The following is a 21,306-nucleotide window of genomic DNA, read 5'->3' as shown; positions in this document are numbered from 1 at the left end:
GTAAAGTGCGAAAACCTATCAGAGATGTGATTTTGGGCTTTTGCTTGAGTTTTACTTGGTAGCGTAACGTAAAGTTCGGTTCAGTGTTGCCCAAGGAACGTGGAATTCGGCATGTCTTGCCCCAGCGTATTACGAGTTCGAAATGAATTTGAAAAGGGCAACGTTCCTATCGCGCACGGGTCAGCCAAAACAATTGGTTCAAAAATTTAGTTTTGCGATTTGTAAGCAAAAAGCGAGAATGACACTGGCGGCATATTTTATTTTTGGCGATGTGCAGTTATTGCAACCATTTCATCTGGAAACAACCGATGATGCCGACAGAAGTCGGTCAGTAGCACACGAAACCTGTTCAAGGTCCAGACAATCATTTTTCTTGCTTCTCTATTCGACTATACGTTTCGATACGCGTATAAATGGAGTAACTAGTAAAATACTGTGCTACGCATTTGTCCTGTGGTAATTATGTCACATAACATCATTACGTTTGTGGAACCTCGAAAGCCTGAGAACTTTCAACGTGGCTCGAAATAAGGTATGTGAAGCAACAGTACATACGCTTGTGTCCGACCAATCTCAATGAAATGCACAAAAATATATTGGTGTAGTGAATCTTCTTTATTTTATCTAGAAAACTCCATTTTCACTTCTGAATCAGGAACCGCACTTTTTTTTTTAACTGAGCCCCGCGTGCTCTCCACAAATTCCTCGCTTGCATGTCTGGAAGAAAGAAAATTTTTCATGGAGTTGCATAAATATATTGATGCACATGTAAAAAAAAGATGTTTTAACTCAGAGTAAATTTTACAAGGAAACTTACTAGGACGCGTTTCTTATTACTGTTGCAAAAAATTCGAGTGTCTCAAGATAGCCATAACTTTACGACGAGGAAGCAGTTATAACAAAATTGAGGAGCAAGAGTTGGAAGGACTGCATCTCCTCTAGATTTCATATAAATGGCAATGTTCTGAAAGCGTACAGATGGCTGCCCACGAGGCATAATAACAATCGCAATCCGGTTATGGCTGCTACGAGGGTTATATGGTTATATCGATCGAGGGTTTATAGAGAGCACAGAACAGGCCTACTGATAAGATGAAGAAACACTGAGGTATAGCTTGCTCATTGTGTGTTTGTCACTAATGTACTGCCAATATAGGCGGATTATAAAAACAGGCTTGTCATATTTCCGACATCGCTCTGATATCTTTTACCCAGTGCAATCGCAGCGCTGTGTTCATCTCTTTAGAAGAGGCTGAAGGTGACTATGTAGTTTAGGTCGAAGTTATAAGATTGAGGTGCAAAGGATATTGACAGTTGGGAAGACGGGCGCTTACAGGAACCACCTGAGTGAAAAAACACAAGCATTTACGAGGGCGAACTCCCACCTGCTAACGACAGAGCACGTCTTTCGAAGAGGTCATTAAGCTCACAGGAGTGCCGGCTGACATGGTTGGTCAGCGCCGTGTCTCGGGGCACCGCAACAAAAGTATCGATGGCAGGTGCATCCGCAAAGAGCATACGTCCTTCGTCGAACATGATTTCGCAGCTATTGCGGTAGGCTTCACATAGCTGGTGCTGCTCGTCTGTTTCCAACGATTGCGCGCAAGTTTCTCAGCGCCCACTGCGATTACAATAAGCGATGGAAAAGGCTATATGTGCTGACAATCAACAACGCTGAGTCGGATTCAATGTAAGAGCCTAGCAGTCGATGCTCGGACAGCAGAACGCTCTCTGCGCATGTGTTTGCCGTCGTGGCTATCGCAGGTGTGATCTGTCACATGGCGATGAGCGATGAGCAGGACGCTCACGTGATAATGTTAAAATATTGGACAGTGTTAATTAATATAGCACGATGATGTGTGACAGTGTCAGCGAGGTTAACTATCATAGAAATAAGTCGTACAGCTTACAGTGTACTCTACTTCTGAGTACTGCGTAAAGCCTTCTTCATCACCCATTGGTGATGGCGAGCACTCTCGAAGGTATACTAAATGATTTCGTGCATCCTAGAACAAGAAAGGGTCCTGTTTCTAGTGACAAAGACCTTTACCATTGCGTAGAAATGACTGATGCATTGAGCGAGTCCAACCTATTGTCACATAACACCAGCAGTACTGCAAACAAAGCGAGCCATTAAGTGTAAAGAACGCCTGCTAGTGCCATCCAGATAAGCTGTACACTCGAAATGCTGCCAACAAAACACACAAGTGTAACAGAAATCATATGCAGCTGAAACCAATGTTTTTTTTAAAATAACGTTTCACTTCATTTCCTTTAGGAAGGGTGCGTGTCACTGTGACAGACGATGTGCAGAACCCCCTTTTTTTTACAGTGTAGCTGTATATGGCTACCCGGGCAAATTTGTTGCGTCCGTGCGTGTGCACCGTTGCGTCGCCAAATTTTCGTCTCCAGAGCTAGCGCAAAAGAGAGTCTAGTCTCGGAGGTTCACTAGCATAAGTGTCAAAACCTACGATGAATGGCCCGCTGTTCATCCCAGTGCTCTCTTCGCAATTGTCAAGTCGAGTGATTGATGCATTGTTCTCGGGGCGGCGCCCGTTCGCCGCCGCTACGGGGCGCGCCGCTACAGCAACCGTGTCCCCGTAAAGGCCGTAATAGGCGTGCACGTGTGTATCGTCCAATGTGGATTCCTCTATAGAATCGCGTCAGTAGCAGCGTGCCCTTCTTGAAGGACGACGGGAGCGACAGCAACAATGAGGCGCTAAGGCCGATCGTGCGTCGGTCGATGAGCCAGGCCCGTTGGGTGTGCCGATCGACGAAGACCCACAGGTTGTCTGTCAAGAACGGCGGCGAGAACAGAACCGGGAACGTGAGCGCCGGCAAAGCAGCAATGGCGAGACGCGGAATTTAATTGCATATATATAGTCATACCTATATATAATTTCGCCATTTTAGAAGACATAGCAGCTTCACTGGTCGCCTTTCTTCACAGAGCTGAAGGGCCGATGAATTTTTTCACATGACTTGCCAGTGGCACAAATTCGTTGCCTGCCATTGTTCTCTCTGCATACTTCACTTTCTTCTTCACTTGGGCTGCATAAGGCACTTTTTGTTGGCTACTTCCGCTACAGTGCGCCAGTACTTTCTCGGGTTAGTAGAACTGCTGTACGCACACTTGAAAGTGCTCAGGCTCGCGCACTGAGAATTTGCCTAGGACTACCACGATGTGCGTCTACTTGGGGCACTATTGCAGAGGCACGTGCATGCCCAGCTCGAGTTTATCTGCAACATGAGCCATTGGGAATGCATATAAGGCTACTGACTAGACACAGGAACCATCCACTCACGAACGTCACAAGCGTACGGCCTGTGCCCGCCTACTCCGAAGCCGTGTTGTCGCAGCAAGACTTATTGCCGTCGGACTTCAAACCGTATGACATACCCGAAGTTCCACTCTGGACGATGCCAAAGCCAACGGTGAGACTCTCAATCGCTGGAATAACGAAGAAGTCGAAAATGCCGCTTGCTGGCCTCAAGCATTTCGCGCTATCATACATTGCTTACATGTATGTATATCACGAACATGTTTTTACAGAGGGTTCTGTGACACAGACCTCTTCCGCGGCGGCCTACACGGTACCAGGAATGGGGATCACACAACGGTTCAAGATAGGACACAGGACGTCGTCTACAGCAGCTGAGTTGACCGGAGTTCGAGAAGCAGTTCGCTGCATACTGCAGCAGAGTCTCGAGAAGTGGACAGTGTTCTGTGACTCAACCAGCACTGCAACTCATCAGCAATTATATGAATGACAGAACCGCATACAGTCCTCTGGTTTATGACATCGTGTCTCTGCTTGCTGAGGCGTCTCATTCCGGGCATACCATCGTGCTGCAGTGGATTCCTGGCCATTGCGGAGTAGCTGGAAACGAACAGGCTGACGTGGAAGCAAAAAAGGCGCACACTGACGGAGCCATTATAAAAATTCATTTTTCCCGGTGTGACATTAACGCTTTGCTCCATACCTCCATTAAAACTTCTACGGTGCGACATTGGGACAACCCCGAACATCGACAAGCGCGCCTGCATAGACTTGACGTTGGATTACAATTCCGGCTGCCACTTCGGTTGCGGAGAAGCCAGGAAACACTCATTCATCGATTACGGCTGGGTGTGGCATACACCCACCGATACCTTCACAAGATTGGACAAGCACAGGACCCTGAATGTAGCGTCTGTCACACTCTCGAGACAATAGCTCACGTACTTTGCATGTGTCCTCAATATGCGGCCGAACGAAGAACACTCAAGTCTACTGTTGACTGCTTGGACTCTTGCCCCTTTTCAGAAAAACTTTTGGGCGGGTGGAATAGTGTTGACTGTGCCCAACGTGCCATAAAATCACTTTTGAACTTTTTAAGTGAGACTGGTTTGGACGATCGCCTCTAGAAGCTGTGAGACGTGCAGTCAGTGCGAAATGTGTTGGCGCGATAACTTTTTGTGACAAGATTACTTTTTGTATGGACAAGATTACTCTTACGTGTATTGCGTCTTCAGTGCGCATCCGCATATTGGACAACGTGTATATAGTATCTCATTGTACCATAACATAATCACACGCCACCTACATTTCCCTGCATTTCCAACTTCCCCTTTCCCCAGTAAGGAGTAACAGGCTAGATACACGCTCTCCACGCCGACCTCTCCTCCTTTCTCCTCATTAAAATCTTCTCCTCCTCCTTCTTCACTTGGCAAATATCACAGGTTGCTTTCGCCCTCGTGACCACTCCGCATAGCAGCCTTACGTTATGCATGCGCCGTATGCTTGTAATACATCATATCTTGCGAATGCTGTCGCGCATACGCATGAATATTGGATTGTAGTAAGGTTGTGACCTCTACGGTGCAGAAACACAAACATTGCTTAAGAAAACATGTTACATAGGTTGAATGTAAGCGCAATGGTACGCATCGCCATTAGTTGTATAGCACGTAATTTACTGCTTGTGTAAAGCCTTGCTTCAAATATATTCCAACATGCGCGTTGTATAAACGTATCCTGTTTCCCTTGGTTCACTGCACGACGATTCGCGGTCGGCGTTAGCGCCAGCTTCTCTTGCGATATGACGTTTCGTAAGAGAACGTTGTCGAGCGATTTCACAATGAAGGCAGGCAGTGGCGGTAGCACTAGAGGACGCCCTGTAGCAACAGCATTCCCATTACACACAAAGAAGAACGTGGGCGCAACAGGGGGTATTTGATTTCTTGAGAGAGAAGATATTGCTTATCTCAGCTATGATTTTAAAAACGCCCCTACCACTCCCTTGTTTAGCATACAAAATTCATTAAAATATGCAAAGATAACTTATATGCATATTGTGCGCCATGTGAAAGCACACTTCCTTGTGGTAAATAATTTGTTTTGTGATGTTGATATCGTAGTCTCGTGCTAAAAATACTTTTCATAAGAACCACCAAGTTCTGAAAACTAAATACAGGCGTCTGAGGTACCTAAATGAGTGTCCATCACAATAAAGCACAGTCATGAGTCGTAGAAAATTTGTGAAGAGAAAGATACCCACCTTGCCAGGCGCGCACTCCATACCATCCAGCATAGGGAATTCCCAGCAAGTCATAGAACGTTCACGGCGATAGCAGCACTTAAGTTTACAACTTCCATTCTGCACCAAAATCAATATGGCATATGAATGCCAGGCATTGACTGTTCCTTTAAATTTATTTATTCATTCCTTTAGCCTCAAAGCCTATTCAAGCATCACATGAGGACAGTGGGGGAGTTACAGTAATCAGCATGCCGATCGGCAGCTAGTAATCTTTTGCGACAGAATTATCCAACACTAAATGTCACCCGTACAGTTCCCTACTTTGGTGTTCCTTGTGTATTTGCAATTGCGAATGCACTTATAGTTCACAGTGACTTCGTTGTAGAAAATTCTTCAACGTTAACTTATAAATACAAACATATTGAGAAACACAATATGTACTAAAGAGCAAAATAATCAAACATTTGTATTCGGCTTGCAGTCACGAAGAAAAGTACACAGTCAAGAACAAGTACAATACACTTTCTTTGGCTAATGAAAGGTTAGGCTTCGATTAAAGGTTGTGATCAGCCCACACTTCTGCGCAGAACCAGGGTCCTTGAGGCATGTATTAGAGGGTTGCAGGCAGGCGCCATTACATCCTCTGAACCTTTATGAACCAACAAGCTTTGGGAGAGAGCCTTGGCCAGTTCCAACTTCGAGGATAAGCAAAAAGCGAATGCGAGGGCACAGGACGCGCCACAAGATCAAGGCATCTTGGAATGAGGAGGCCTCTCCAAAGCTTCACTGACCTAATAAAGATTATTACGATCTCTCTCCCTTTCACATGACGCAGTGGTCCACCACCCAAGCAGCTCCTCAGGTTTTGCTCAACAAACCAATAGGCGTGGACTAAAGTGACATCGCCGAAAGCGACCATCCGGAAATACGTCCCCGGCTCTTCGATTAACGGATTTGAAGCCTCCTTGTGTTACTGGGTACGTGCAACTTTGTATGCGACGCTTTTCATTTACCCTTTTTGATGTCAACTTGGCTCACGCGGGGATCATACAATGATAAAGAATTTATCTCGGGCCAAGCGGAGTCGAAGACGCATGATATATATATATATATATATATATATATAAGCATCAACATTAATACTATATCGTCTCAATACATATTCAATAAACCTGCGACACGAGGATTTCGCAACGGCGCCGCCATGTGGCGCTCCATTTCTAAAGGGAGGCGCGTAAGTGGAAGCTTGCTGCATACATGTCTGATACATATCGCATCCCTGCAGCAGCAAGATGTTGTGTCGCCTATGAAATTCGCATTAACGTGGACAGTTACTTTGCGATGAGTTCTGCCGGAATTCTTTTATTACCTCCTTTGACAGATTACCAGCAATAGGAGGGCGTACGCACAGCCAGGTATAGGTGCTGACGGGTCACATTAGACGTTTAGGCCTACGTCAGCCTAATAAACGCTGACGCAAGGCTAAGCCTTTTTCATCATCATCATCATCATCATCATCATCATCATCATCATCATCATCGCCACCACCACCACCACCACCACCATCATCATCATCATCACCATGATCATCATCATAATCATAATCATCCTCATCATCATGCCATTTCATGTCCATTGCAGGACGAAGGCCTCTCCCTGCGATTTGCAATTACCCCTGTCCTGCGCTAACCGATTCCAACTAGCATCCACAATTTCCTAATTTCGTCGCACCACCTAGACTTCTGCCATCTTCTACTGTGCTTCCGTTCTCCTAGTATCCGTTCTGTCACCCTTATGGTCCGACGGTTATCTAATTTGCGCATTACATGACCTGCCCAGCGCCATTTTTTCTCTTAATGTCTATTAGAATATCGTCTATATCCGTTTGCTCTATGATCCAAACCACCCTCTTTCTGTTTCTTAAAGTTATGCCTAGCATTCTTCGGTCCATCGCTCTTTGCGCGGTCCTTAACTTGTTCTGAAGCTTCTTTGTCAGTCTCCGAGTCTCTGCCCCATATGTTAGCACTGGCAAAATGCACTGATTGTGTACCTTCATTTTCAATGATAACGTAAGCTCCCAATCAGGAGCTCACAATGTCTGCCTTATGCGATCCAACCCATTTTTATTCCTCTCTGAATTTCCTTCTGATAGCAGGGTTTCCTGTGATTAGTTGACCAAGGTAAACCTACTCCTTCACAGACTCTAGAGGCTGAATTGCGATCTTGAACTTTGTTCCCTTGCCCCCCATTATTTATCATTATCTTTGTCTTCTGTATATTAATCTTCAACCCCACTCTTACACTGTCCCTGTTAAGGTCCAAAATCATTTGTTGTAACTTGTCCGCAGTGTTGCTGAATAGAACAATACCATCGGCAAACCGAAGGTTGCTGAGGTATTCGCCGTCGATCCTTACACTTGAATACTTCTTCTTCCAAGCACGCAGTGAATAGCGTTGGAGAGATTGTGTCTCCTTGTCTGACCCCTTTCTTTATAGGTATCTTCCTACTTTTCTTGTGTAGAATTAAGGTGGCTGTGGAATCTCTAGATATTTTCTAGGGTATTTACGTAAGCGGTCGGTTCTCCTTGATTACGCAATGCCTCTATGACTGCTCGTACCTCTACTGAATGAAATGCTTTTTCGTAGTCTATGAAAGCCATATAGAGAGGCTTATTGTACTCGGCGCATTTCTCGATTACCTGATTAATGACACAGATGTGATGCATTGTAGAGTAACCCTTCCTGAAGCCAGCCTGTTCCCTTGGTTGACTAAAGTCCAGTGTTGCCCTTATTCTATTGGAGATTATTTTGGTAAATATTTTATATAATACTGGGAGTAAGCTAATGGGCCTATAATTTTTCAGTTCTTTAACGTCTCCGTTTTTGTGGATTCGTATAATGCTTGCATTCTTCCAGTTTTCTGGGAACCTTGCAGTCGATAGACACTTCGTATATAGAGCCGCCAGTTTTCCTAGCATTATGTCTCCTCCATCTTTGATTAAATCGACTCCATCCATCATCTGCTGCCGCTTTTCCACGTTTCATGCCCTGAAAGGCCCTTATGACCTCATCTGTAGTTATAGGATGAGTTTCTGTATACTGTTAGTTATTGTTTCGAATAGAATACTCCTGAGTCCTCTCGGTACTGTACAGGTCTGTATAGAATTCTTCCGCTGCTTTTATTATACCTTCGAGATTGCTGATGATATTACCCTGCTTATCTTTCAGTGCAGACATCATGGCTTGTCCTATGCGAAGTTTCCTTCTCAGTGATTTCAGGATGCGTCCATTTTTTACGGCTTCTTCAGTCTTTCTCACGTTATCATTTCGAATATCACTTATTTTCGCTTTGTTGATCGGTCTTCATAGTTCCGCGAATTCGACCTTGTTTCTAGAGTTGGACACTTTCATTCTTTGTCGTTTCTTTATTAGGTCCTTTGTTACGAGGGAGAGCTTGCGTACTGGTTGTCTTGGTGCCTTGGCTACCACTTCAATTGCTGCCTCTGAAGCCAGCCTCATTACGGTTTCGTTCATTACCTCTATGCCATCATCATTATCTCGGTGTTCTAAGGCTGCATATTTATTTGCGAGTACCAGCCTAAATTTGTCTGCTTTTACCCTTACTGCCTCTAAGTTGACCTGTTTTTTCTTGACCAATTTTACTCTTTCTCTGTTCAAATTGAGGTGAATCCTAGCCCTCACTAACCTATGGTCACTGCACTTTACCCTATCTGAATGAATATAAGTGGCTCAAAACGTCCGATCCACTCGGGGAACGATCCTCTTACTTTGTAATCTTGCAGTAACGTTGGAGTGATACTTTGGCGGATTTTGTCGAAATGGGCTGCACAATAATATGGGTGGGGTAAGCAGCCATATTATTCCCATATCCTTGAAAACCAAGCAAAGTTACCGAATTCTCAGGCACGCCACCATCGTGCACCAGTGATAACTGTGCAGGAATGTATTTCCCTGAGGCTGAAAGCCCGCATGACGCGCCGATTGATTGTGCCTGGTGCATGTATGGAACCACGTGTCGCTGACCTCACGCTGGGTCTACTTAAACTGCTGTGGAAATAAATACGGGGCTTTCTTCGCTTGCCTACGGGTTGGACTACAGTCGGCTCCGGTCTTTCGCCGATCCCGCACTGATAGCGGTGAGCGCCGCTACGACAATAACCTGATGGCATAGGCATCCAGAGGCAGATATTTTTTCAGTGTTTCAGCAATCTGAAAAGGTGGGCTCCATGGTATCTTCACGTTTTCGACACATGAAACTATGCGATCCCCACGGCACAAATACTCCCCTTAATTTTATTCGTCTTCACATCGAGTGTACCTACATGAACTTTACAGAAAATAATTCGAAGCTGAGTGCAAGAGCCATTGAGTCTTGCCAATACATTTTCATCGCGTACGTTTACTATAGAATGCGTTTCGATCACGATACAGTTTATCACACAATTCTTTATAAATGTATTGTCCCAGATTTGATTCTTCTTAAGTGTAATCTTTTTTAGGTAATAGAAGTGTGTAATCAAGTTTATGTAACGTTTTGAATACGTGCAAGTACCTGTTATTTACGAATAAAGATTGAGGGGGTAGTTCTGCCACCAGTGACCCCACAGCCAAGTGCCGATAGGTCCGTGCTGCTGAAAGAGAGCTTCTGTTTTTGATTCAAGTAGCTCGAGTACAAGGTTTACTTTACGTTGATGACAAAGCGTTTTTTTTCTTCGTTAGCTCACGGTTGTTATCCAGCTATGGTTCGCGAGATTCTGTTGGATAATTAAAACTAGCGTGATATTTAAAATAATAGGGGGTCACCAGAAGAGCGTTTACGGTCGTGCAATCGAAACCGATTGAGCACCATCTATGAGCGTTTAATCGAGTGAAAGTATGCTCTTTTTTGTAAACTCACCATTTTATCGATGATTTTTCTTCCTTTTGCCTTTTGGTTTAACATCTTCTTGCAGTAATACACCTTTCGTATTGTCTGTCCTGGAAACTTCTTCTGGCCGCTCGAGTAGTTCTTCTCGCTCTGGACTTTAATGCAATCTTGCGGAAGTTTTCTGCGAGAAAAAAGGACCCGCTCTGAGCAATGTCGACAATAATATTCTAACGTACGAGTTTGTGCCACTGTGGACAAAATGCTGTTGGCAGGTGAAGAGAAGATTGAAGTGTCTCAAAGATCGGTTGATGGTGTAACCCGGGTCACTGAGCTACACCCTTGTAATTATATGTATTTACAATACATATAGTTTCTCCCCGTAACATTTTGGTGGACGTGTGGTGTAATCTCCCCACTAGCCAGCCCTGGATCTTCGCAGAGGGCATAACATTGGTTCCGCTGTTATGGCTACTGGCGCTGCCTCCGCTGCTGATGCAACCTGCGCCGCTCAGACACCAGTGGAAGTAGTGCTAACCAAGCTACGTAACCCGGGAATATTCATCGGCACTGGCAAGGTCGACGTCGAAGAGTGGCTGACGTCGTATGAGCGCGTCGTTGAGCACAACAATTGGGATGTCACACTAATGCTGGCCAATGTGATATTTTACTTGGGAGGAAGTGTGACGGTATGGTTCGAGACGCATGAAGCTGACATTAGAAGCTCGGACACTGCAAGAAAAAGCTACGCGATCTTTTTAGAAGACCTGTGGGACGTCAAATTGAGGCCAAGCTAGCGTCTTGTGCCCAGACATCAACCGAATCCTACGTCGCGTATATTTAAGACGTTCTGGCTCTCTGCCGTAAAGCGGCCGCGCACATGTTGGAGGCCGATAAGGTCGGATACATACTGAAGGGCGTCGTGAACTATGCGTTCAACCTCCTGCTTTGCAGGAACTGCTCAAACGTTGAGTCTATCATTCAGTAATGCCGGAATTTTGAGCAAGCGAAAAACAAACGCATCGTACAACGCTTCGACCGAATTCCGAATACAGCTGCCATTTCCTCCTGCAACGACCGTCCGGCGTCACACGACCCTCCGACGTCACATCAGCCTACAACGCGAAGTTTGACACAGGTCATCCGTCGCGAACTTGAGGCTATGGCTCCAAGTTCTCACTGTGCCCATACGCATGGCAACATGACCATCTCGCTCATTCAGGCTGTTGTCGACCAAGAAATTGCAAACATGGACATCCAGTCTGCCGTCCGCCCACGTCTCACCCCTACCGCTCCTGTCATTGCCTCTGCTGTCCCTCGACAGTCGTTCCCAAATTCATGTCGGAACTCCTCTGAGTGGCGAACCCCGGATGAGAGGCCAATTTGCTTTGATTAGCTTGCTTCCGGGTCGGGCACATCTTCCGCCACTGCCGTAGTAGCCGCTGGTACTCCTCGCCTCGACCATATGCTGATCGCCGCTTCGACCGAGACCCTCGGTCTCAGTCGCCCCCTTTCTGAACCATACCACGCCGGCATTCTCTCTCGGGGAAACACCACCAGTCGCTCGCCCTCGCCGTAACGCCGTCAATCCCGTTCGCCTACACCTCGACGTCCTTCGTCCTCGTCCTACGCGGGCCGCTTCTCGGGAAACTAAACAATCCAGCCCCCGAAGGTGAGGCTGCATTGACGACTCGGACTGCAAAGCCTCTGCTGACCCCTGCTGCTTGACCGAACCTTGTTGAAATTTTTGTTGATGATGTACCCGTTCAAGCCATCATCGATACTGGCGCTCAGGTGTCGGTTATGCGATCAGACGTTTGTAGCCGTCTCCATAAAGTCCTGACACCTGCCGACTTGCCTGCGTCCGAGTAGCTAATGGCAGTACAACGGCCGTGACGGGAATGTGCGCCGCCCGTGTTACCATTGTCAGCCGTCCAGTGTTAGTGGTGTCCACTGTACTGGACTAGTGTCCACACGAAATGATTCCTGTAATCGACTTTCTGACTGCCCATTCAGCACTTACTGACTGTGCAACTGGCACCCTTCGTCTTGAACTGCCCCATTACTTTGCCGGCCCGACCGACGACCACAGGTCCCGATTTCGTTCTACTGAATTTGTTCGACTACTACCTGATGCTGTCACTTACGCCCTCATGTCGACTTCTCCACCACTTCGAGATGCTCCTAACGTTGCGACGTCCTTGCGACGACATTGCGACGTCCTCCTGGCATGTCAGATAGCACTACGAAACTCAATTGTAACTCTTGCCAATAATCGAGCATGGCTTCCTCTTTCGAATTTTGGTTCGTGTCTGCAAGTGCTTCGTGCGGGGGCATCTCCTGCTGTGCTATCTCCTTTGGAAGATTGTGGAGTAGCTGCTCTTACGCCCGACCCACGATTCGACACTGCTTCAGCTTCTGCCCCTCCTGCTTCACGCAACGATAAGTTTACGCCAATGATAGCTACTGATCTACGACGTGCTTACGCCGACGCCCTTCGCCGCATTCTGATGTCCTATGAAGACATCTTTGATATTGGCAATTACCCGCTAGGTCAAACCCGTGTAGTCACCCATCCAACCCACACTGGTGACACTCCTCCTTTACACCGGAGGCCCTACCGAGTGGCTGCTGCTGAACGCCAGGTAATCCAAACGGAGGTGGACAAAATGTTCTCCAGAGATATTATCGAGCCTTCCTGCAGTCCGTGGGCGTCACCTGTCGTTCTGCTTAAAAAGAAGGACAACACCTGGAGATCTTGTATCGATCATTGTCACCTTAATAAGATTACCAAAAAGGACGTGTGTCCGCATCTGCGTATTGATGACGTGCTGGAGTGCTTACACAGTGCCGGTTATTTTTCGTTGATTGATAGGCGCTCTGGCTACTGGCAAATCGCAGTGGATGAACGAGATTGCGAAAAGACCTCCTTCGTCACTCCAGATGCTCTCTACCAATTTAAAGTGATGCTTTTCGGACTGTGTAATGCCCCTGCTACCTTCGAGCGCAAGATTGACTCTTCTGCGTGGATTCAAATGTTCCATATGCCTGTGCTACCTTGAGGGCGTGATTGTTTTTTCACTGACGTTTGAGAGCCACCTCCACCGACTCTCAGCTATCCTTGCTGTTTTTCGACGAGCTGGTCTACAACTGAATTCTGCAATATGCCATTTCGGCCACTGCCAAATAGGAGTACTTGGTCACTTGGTTAACGTTGCTGGCGTCCAGCCTGATCCTGATAAAGTTAGTGCCGTTGGTGAGTTTCCACTTCCGTGTTCTTCTACCGATGTCCGAAATTTCCTAGGGCTGTGTTCCTATATTCGGCGATTTATCCAGAACTTTGCCGAAATCGCTCGTCCTCTCACAGACCCCCTGAAAAGGACGCCACTTGTCGTTGGGGACCCGACCAGGCTGCAGCATTTTCCACGCTTATCAGTCACCTTATCAATCCACCCGTGTTGTGTCATATTGATCCACAGTCCCGGACCATCGAGCAAGCCGTCGTCTACAACAGCTGCCCCCGGAGCACGAATTTCTACCTGAGAAGACCAAAAAGACTGTGACCAAGACAACCACAATGGCAGCCCCAGTGTCACCCGTCGTGCTTCAACAACCCAGAGAGCCCCCTACCTTCCGTGGAGCTACGTCGGAGGATACGGAAACCTATTTCGAAACCTTCGAAAGGATCCCGACCTTTAAATCTGAGGATAAGCTACGACATGTGTACTTCTCCTTGGAAGATGCCGCGAGGACTTGGTTCGAGAACCGGGAGTGCACCCTTGCAACATGGGACATGTTGCGCAGTAACTTCCTGAGGACGTTCACGAGCGTTGTGTAAAATGAAAAGGCCGAAGTCCTGCTGGAAACCCGAGGCCAACTATCCAATGAGACCATCACCATCTTCACAGAAGAAATGACCTGTCTTTTCCGGCACGCCGACCCGGAAATGTCCGAAGAGAAAAAAAGTACGTTTCTTCATGCGAGACATAAAGCAAGAACTTTTCGCCGGACTAATCCGAAACCCACCGAAGACCGTAGCTGAGTTCCTGACAGAGGCCACGACGATTGAGGAAACTTTAGAAATGCGCACTAGGCCATATAACCGCCAAGTGCTCACGCCTCAGTGCGGCATCCAAGCGCTGGGCTTCGTTGATCTCCAAGAGACCATCAGGGCCATTGTGCGCGAAGAAGTGCGCAAGGTCTTGCCTTCGTCGCTGCCTCAGGTAGCTTCGATCGCTGACATCGTGAAAGATGAGGTTCAGCGATCGCTGGGAGTTCCTAAGGTGCAGCCTCAATTAATGCATCCCCAGCCAGAAGCGATGACCTACGCCGCCGTCGCACGCCGTCAAGGTCCCCCTCCGCGACCGCGGCAGGGCCCTGTAACGCCGCAATTCCGTCGCCCGCCGCCGCCGCCAGCACGGCCACCCGTCGCCCAGCACACCTACGCGAGGAAGACGGACATTTGGCACGTCCCCGACCACCACCCGCTCTGCTACAACTGCGGCGAAGCCGGCCATGTGTACCGCCGATGCCCATACCGCGACCAGCGATTGCGAGGTTTCGCCGTCAACGCACAGCGCCCGAGGGAAGGTGAAAGACCTCGTGACATTGCCGACTACCTCGCCGCTACTCAGTGGAGTTATCGACGACCGTCCCGTTCGCCGTCACCAGGCCGCTACCTGTCTCCGCAGCGCCGTCCATACACTGGCCAGGCCCTGGACCAGTCAGCAAGCCCATATCCGGAAAACTAAAAGCAGCAACCGATGAAGGTGAGGTTGCTGTTTGTGGAACTGACGAAGATCCTCCGCCGCCGACGAAAACGCCGAAGAAACTACTTCGACGATATAACGACACGCCGCCGTCCCGACGAACTGTGGAATCAAAGAATACGGCGACGAAAGACGACCTGACGAGGTCCCATATCAGCCATTGGTCAACGCGACACAGCCGTGATCCGACGCCAAGACCTAACTGTAACGCAAGACAAAGAACCACCGACCTCGACGTGCTTCTCGACGGCCACGCAGTCATCGCCTTAGTCGACACAGGGGCCGATTACTCCGTCATGAGTGGACACTCAAATTCGGACCACTGGAGGACACCTCATTACGCCGACTGGAATCTGCACGGCAAGAATTACCGTTTATGACCGCACTTACCCTGCCACCTTCGTTTTCCTCCAACAGTGTTCACGAGACGTCATTCTCGACATGGGCTTCCTGAACCAACACGGCGCAATCATCGACCTGAAGTCGATATCGATAACGCTGTCAGAAGACCAAGCGATACCGCAGGAGAGGTCTCGTCGTCACCGCACCTTGAGTGCACTCGAAAGTCAAGTCAGCATCCCGCCTCGCTACAGCATTGTCATTTCCGTCGGCACCATAACACCTGCCGACGTAGAAGGCGTAATCGAGAGTGACCAACATCTACTGCTCGACCGTGAAATTTGCGTTGCAAGAGGGATCGCCCGACTGCACGAAGGTAAAACTAAAGTATTGCTGACAAATTTCAGCCAGGAGTTCAAACACATTAACAAGGACACTACGATCGCGTAAATCGACGAAATTCTTGAAACCAGTAATGCGTTTGTTCTCTCCGGTTCTGCCGCATCTACCCCGACGACCATAGTTCCCGAACCAGACTTCGACGTAAATCCAAGTCTCGCCATGAGCAAGCAGCAACAGCTCTGAAGTCTTCTCCGACGATACAAGGACTGCTTTTCGACGTAATCGAGGATTCGACAAACACCAGTCGCAAAGCATCGCATAATAACCGAAGAGTGCGCTCAACCACTGCGCCAGAGTGCTTACCGAGTTTCGACGCGATGAGGGGAAGATATTAGGCAACAAGTCGACGAAATTCTCCGCGACGACATCATCAAGCCGTCGAAAAGCTCGTGGGCATCTCCTGTTGTCCTGGTGACGAAAAAGGACGCACCCCTGCGTTTCTGCGTCGATTATCGTCGACTGAACAAGATCACGAGGAAAGACGTATACCCCCTTCCACGGATAGACGACGCATTGGATCGGCTCTGCAACGCTAAATACTTCTCGTCGATGGACCTCAAGTCTGGCTACTGGCAAATAGAAGTCGACGACAGAGATCGCGAAAAGACTGCTTTCATCACGCCAGACGGCCTCTACGAGTTCAAGGTCATGCCATTCGGACTGTGCTCGGCGCCTGCAACGTTCCAGCGCGTCATGAACACGGTGTTAGCAGGATTGAAGTGGCAGACCTGTCTTGTTTATTTGGATGACGTCGTTGTCTTCACCGGAAATTTCGACGATCGCCTTAGGCGGCTTGCGACAGAACTAGAGGCCATCAAATCATCAGGGCTCACTCTGAAGTCAGAAAAGTGCCGCTTCGCTTACGATGAGCTTCTGTTCCTAGGCCACGTCATCAGCAAATCTGGAGTACGCCCCGACCCGCAGAAGGCAGCTGCCATCGCAAAGTTGCCGCAGCCCATCGACAAAAAGGCAGTGCGTAGATTCCTTGGCATGTGTGCCTACTACAGGCGCTTTGTCAAGGACTTTTCACGCATCGCTAAGCCGCTAACGCATCTAACCAAATCTGATGTCGAGTTCAAGTGGTAAACGTCGCAGGCCGACGCATTTCAAGAACAAAAACGACGCATGCAGTCACCGCCGGTACTTGCACATTTCGACGAAGACGCCGATACCGAAATCCACACTGACGCCAGTAGCCTAGGCCTCGGTGCCGTCCTAGTCCAGAAGAAAGACGGACATGAAGGGGTGATATCTTATGCTAGCCGATCGCTGTCAAAAGCGGAAGGCAATTATTCTACGACTGAAAAGGAATGTGTCGCCATCATTTGGGCTGCAGCAGAATTCCGCCCTTACCTATATGGCAGGCCATTCAAAGTCGTCAGCGACCATCACGCGTTGTGTTGGCTAGCTAACTTAAACGACCCTTCAGGACGGCTGGCGAGGTGGAGCCTCAGACTGCAAGAATATGACCTCACGGTAATCTCCAAGTCCCGACGAAAACACTAAGACGCCGACTGCCTATCATGCGCCCCCATCGATCCCCCACCGGAAGACGACGAGGATGACGACGCCTTCCTCGGAATAATAAGCGCAGAAGACTTCACTAAACAGCAACGAGCAGACCCGGAGCTAAAAGGCCTCGTCGAGTATTTGGAAGGGAACACCGACGTAGTACCTAGGGCATTTAAGCGCGGACTGTCTTCATTCACATTACAAAACAACCTGCTCGTAAAGAAGAACTTCTCACCAGTCCGCGCCAGCTACCTTCTTGTTGTTCCGTCAGCGCTGCGTCCAGAAGTACTGTACGCCCTACATGACGATCCAACCACTGGGCACCTCGGGTTCTCCCGAACGCTGTCGAGGATACAGGAAAGGTATTACTGGCCGTGTCTCACCGCCGACGTCGCCCGTTACGTCAAGACATGCCTAGACAGTCAGCGGTGCAAGACACCACCGACAAGGCCAGCAGGATTACTACAGCCGATCAAACCTCCTTGCCGACCAATTTAGCAGACCGGGATGGATTTGTTGGGACCGTTTCCGACGTCACCATCCGGAAATAAGTGGATCATCGTGGCGACGGACTATCTCACCCGATTCGCTGAAACTAAAGCTCCAGCGAAAGGCAGCGCAGCCGAACTGGCGAAATGTTTCGTCGAGAACATTCTGCTGTGACATGGTGCCCCAGAAGTCCTCATCACCGACAGAGGAACATCGTTTACAGCAGAGCTCACCCAAGCCATCTTGCAGTACAGCCATACAAGCCACAGGAGGACACCACCCGCAGACGAGTGGTCTCACGGAGCGCCTGAACAAGACCCTCGCCGACATGCTAGCAATGTACGTCGACGTCGAGCACAAGACGTGGGACACGGTCCTGCCGTACGTAACCTTTGCTTACAACACGGCTCTGCAAGAAACACAGATCACGCCGTTTAAGCTGGTTTACATCAGGAACCCGACGACGACGCTCGATGCCATGCTGCCGCACGTCACCGACGAAGAGAATCTTGACATTGCGACCTATCTCCAGCGCGCCGAAGAAGCCCGACAGCTCCCCCGCCTACGGATCAAGAACCAGCTGCGTACCGATAGCCGGCACCACAACCTCCGACGACGCTTCGTCGAGTACCAGCCCGGTGACAGTGTTTGGGTTCGGACCCCTATACGCCGACGAGGACTAAGCGAGAAGCTTTTGCGTCGCTATTTCGGACCGTAGAAGATCATCCGACGTACTGGCGCACTGGACTATGAGGTCGCGCCAGACAGCATTTCGCTATCACAGCGGCGCCGCTCACGACCTGAAATAGTCCACGTTGCGCGACTCAAGCCGCACTGCCAGCGTTAATGAACTTTGGGACTTCGCGTAACTGACCTTTGGACTTTGTTTCTTTTCGTTGTTTTGTCACTTTTGTTTAATAAGTGTCCTTTGGTGTTTCGCTCTCTTATATTTGTAGCATCGGGACGATGCATTTTACGAGGGGGGTAATGACACGTGTACTTCTTTATCGGGCGACCGCTTCTCACCACCTAACAAATGTTATCGCACAGCGCAGGACGCGCCTGCATATAAAAGAAGTTTCTGGAATGTTATCGATGGTTCCATCCGCTGTCTTTCCCCGCAACTTGTGTAATCTGATTGCATGTATGCGCGACGCGAATAGTGTAGAACTTTGTGGAAGACACGTGGGTCGCAGCGGTTACTCTGGAATATTCCATGGCTGATCTATAAAAGCCGACGCGCTTGAGCCGCTGATCAGATTTTCGAGGATCGCCGACTGTGTTCGCCGCTATCGTTGTGCTTTAAGTGTAGCCTGACTTTGTGGGCACAGGTTCGCCCAATAAAAGCTAGTTTTGTCTTTCACAGTATTGCTACTGTGTTCTTTAACGTCACTACCACGTGACAATATAAACGAGCAGCTCATTTACATGTCATGAGCATTTCGCTTGCTTAATAAAGGATGCATATCGATTCAAGAATATTCATGCCCTGCTGCTTACTGCACATATTCTCGAATCTTCGCTTGGCTGCAACGGGAAAGCTTGTACTTCTTCAGCCCTCCATCCACGTAACTCATCAGATATCCTTCGGACCACGGGCACTCCGGAGTTTCGTCATGCGGCGATCCTAGCCTGCAGAATGTAATGGTAGGACCATTTTAAGCTTATGTTTGCACAGTTGCAGTGACAAATATACTTACGAATGGGCTAGCTCGTGGGCTAGCGTTTTGACTCCGCTGTAGGTAAGGGCCGTGTCTTCCCCCTCGCCGACTCCTTGTTTGCGGCAAGTTTGTCCAACTAATGCATATCCTAAAATTTCAGAAAATACGGCTCTTGCAAAGCTCGGTTGCAATACAGGGTTTGTACACTTTGGTGCGTCGTAAGAACAATAATCATGCAGCGTACTTATGAAGGCGACATTTTAGGTTTAACTCAGGACGATACCATGGGACTTCTGATTCTCTTAGACGCGCGACTCCTCATACAAACGTAACAGAAGCAGGAAAAATATATTCTGACTCAATGAGTGTCGATATTTGTTTATTGCGATATTTATGTACTCTGTAAAGATTTAACATCTCTACAGGTTGTCAGTGACTCTTCTTAAAGTTTCTTAAAGTTTTCTTAAAGTTGCTGACAACGCGCTGATATACACAATTCTTTCATATCACGCTCGTTTTTATTAATTATGGTTTGTATATAATACATATTGCGGAAAAATAGTAATTATCTTTTCTGTCTTCAGGTAGATTGTTTTGTCAAAAGCAGCGTTGTGTTTGTTGCAAAAGTGCTGCCAAAGCACTCATAGATAATGCTGATAAATCGCCACGGATGATCCAGAATATGTTGAAATCAGAGCAGATAATGCACACCGCATCAAATATATTTTGTACGTTTAGATTGTAAAGCGCTGTTTCACTGCTCTCATGGTCCATACATAAAGCTGTCGTTGGATGCCCTCATTACAACGGCAGTGCAAATGGAATCATTATAAATAAAATCACCCTAATAGCCCTATTCGACATCCTATAGGATACCCTTGTTGTGATTTTGTTACCTGTTTCATATCACATCCAAATTGCTTCTTTAATAAGTGAAGAAAACGGTAGAGTGAGCTCTGATGTTAAAAATGTCAACGCTGTGGGGCAAAAAGAATGGCGTGCTTTCTACCACCAAGCATACGCAACACAGCACAGCAACTGCAGTATACGAAGAAGAGAGTGGCGGGACTGTACCTTCGTATGTAAAACAAGAATCTGCCTAGTAACTAGAATTCATTTGTGTTGTAATAACGCTATGGGAAGTCGACGCATAGTTTGGATGCCCGAAGTCACTGAGCATATTGTTGATGGGCGAGTTGGTCATACATGATTACAACGAGGGCGCCAAATAACACAACGGACGAAGGAAGGTGACACGGTGAGTAGTACAATTCTTCATTTTTATAGAAAGCCTAGTTATTCGGAACAAGGTAAATCGGTTCCAAAGTGCACATAAAAACATAGTATCGTTCTGGAAATTTATTAATCTTTTAGGCGACCAAATATTTGTGTTTTCTCATCAGCAGATCACGCAGGGCGGCTACTGAGTTCACTGCTATTGTATTCTAAGGAAAACGTTTCTCTTTTTGAAACAGATTTTGTATTTCAGTAGAAAGAAAAAAAACGCAATTACTGAACAAAATATTTACTCGAAATATCCTTTTTTTAAGCTTCACGAAAGTTGGAGGCGCTTCTTCGCGGAGTCGATGGTGGTGCGCCGGCAGCCGACATCGCGTTGAGGTCAGGCCATGGCCAAGCCAGACTTCATTGAATCCAGACTATGCAGGACAGTAGCTGAGATATTTTGCACCAACACGCCATAGACTGAAAAGTTCAAAGGATTAAA

General features: G+C 47.8%; 1 protein-coding gene across 1 annotated transcript in view; it reads right to left on the bottom strand.

Annotated features, from left to right (window-relative positions):
* Positions 1–602: 602 nt before the first annotated feature.
* The window catches only part of LOC126543710 (venom metalloproteinase antarease TserMP_A-like), a 77,634-nt gene continuing 56,930 nt past the window's right edge, over positions 603–21,306 (bottom strand). Inside the window, exons 9-13 of the mRNA XM_055078168.1 lie at positions 19,620–19,728; positions 19,420–19,551; positions 10,442–10,592; positions 5,542–5,640; positions 603–717 (exon numbers count right to left, since the gene is read on the bottom strand). Of these exons, the coding sequence (XP_054934143.1) occupies positions 673–717; positions 5,542–5,640; positions 10,442–10,592; positions 19,420–19,551; positions 19,620–19,728 (536 nt within the window). The 3' untranslated portion in view covers positions 603–672. The remainder of the gene's footprint in view (positions 718–5,541; positions 5,641–10,441; positions 10,593–19,419; positions 19,552–19,619; positions 19,729–21,306) is intronic.

Source organism: Dermacentor andersoni, chromosome 10, assembly GCF_023375885.2.
Source record: "Dermacentor andersoni chromosome 10, qqDerAnde1_hic_scaffold, whole genome shotgun sequence".
Lineage (NCBI taxonomy): Eukaryota > Metazoa > Arthropoda > Arachnida > Ixodida > Ixodidae > Dermacentor > Dermacentor andersoni.
This window is presented reverse-complemented; position numbering and strand designations above follow the sequence as displayed.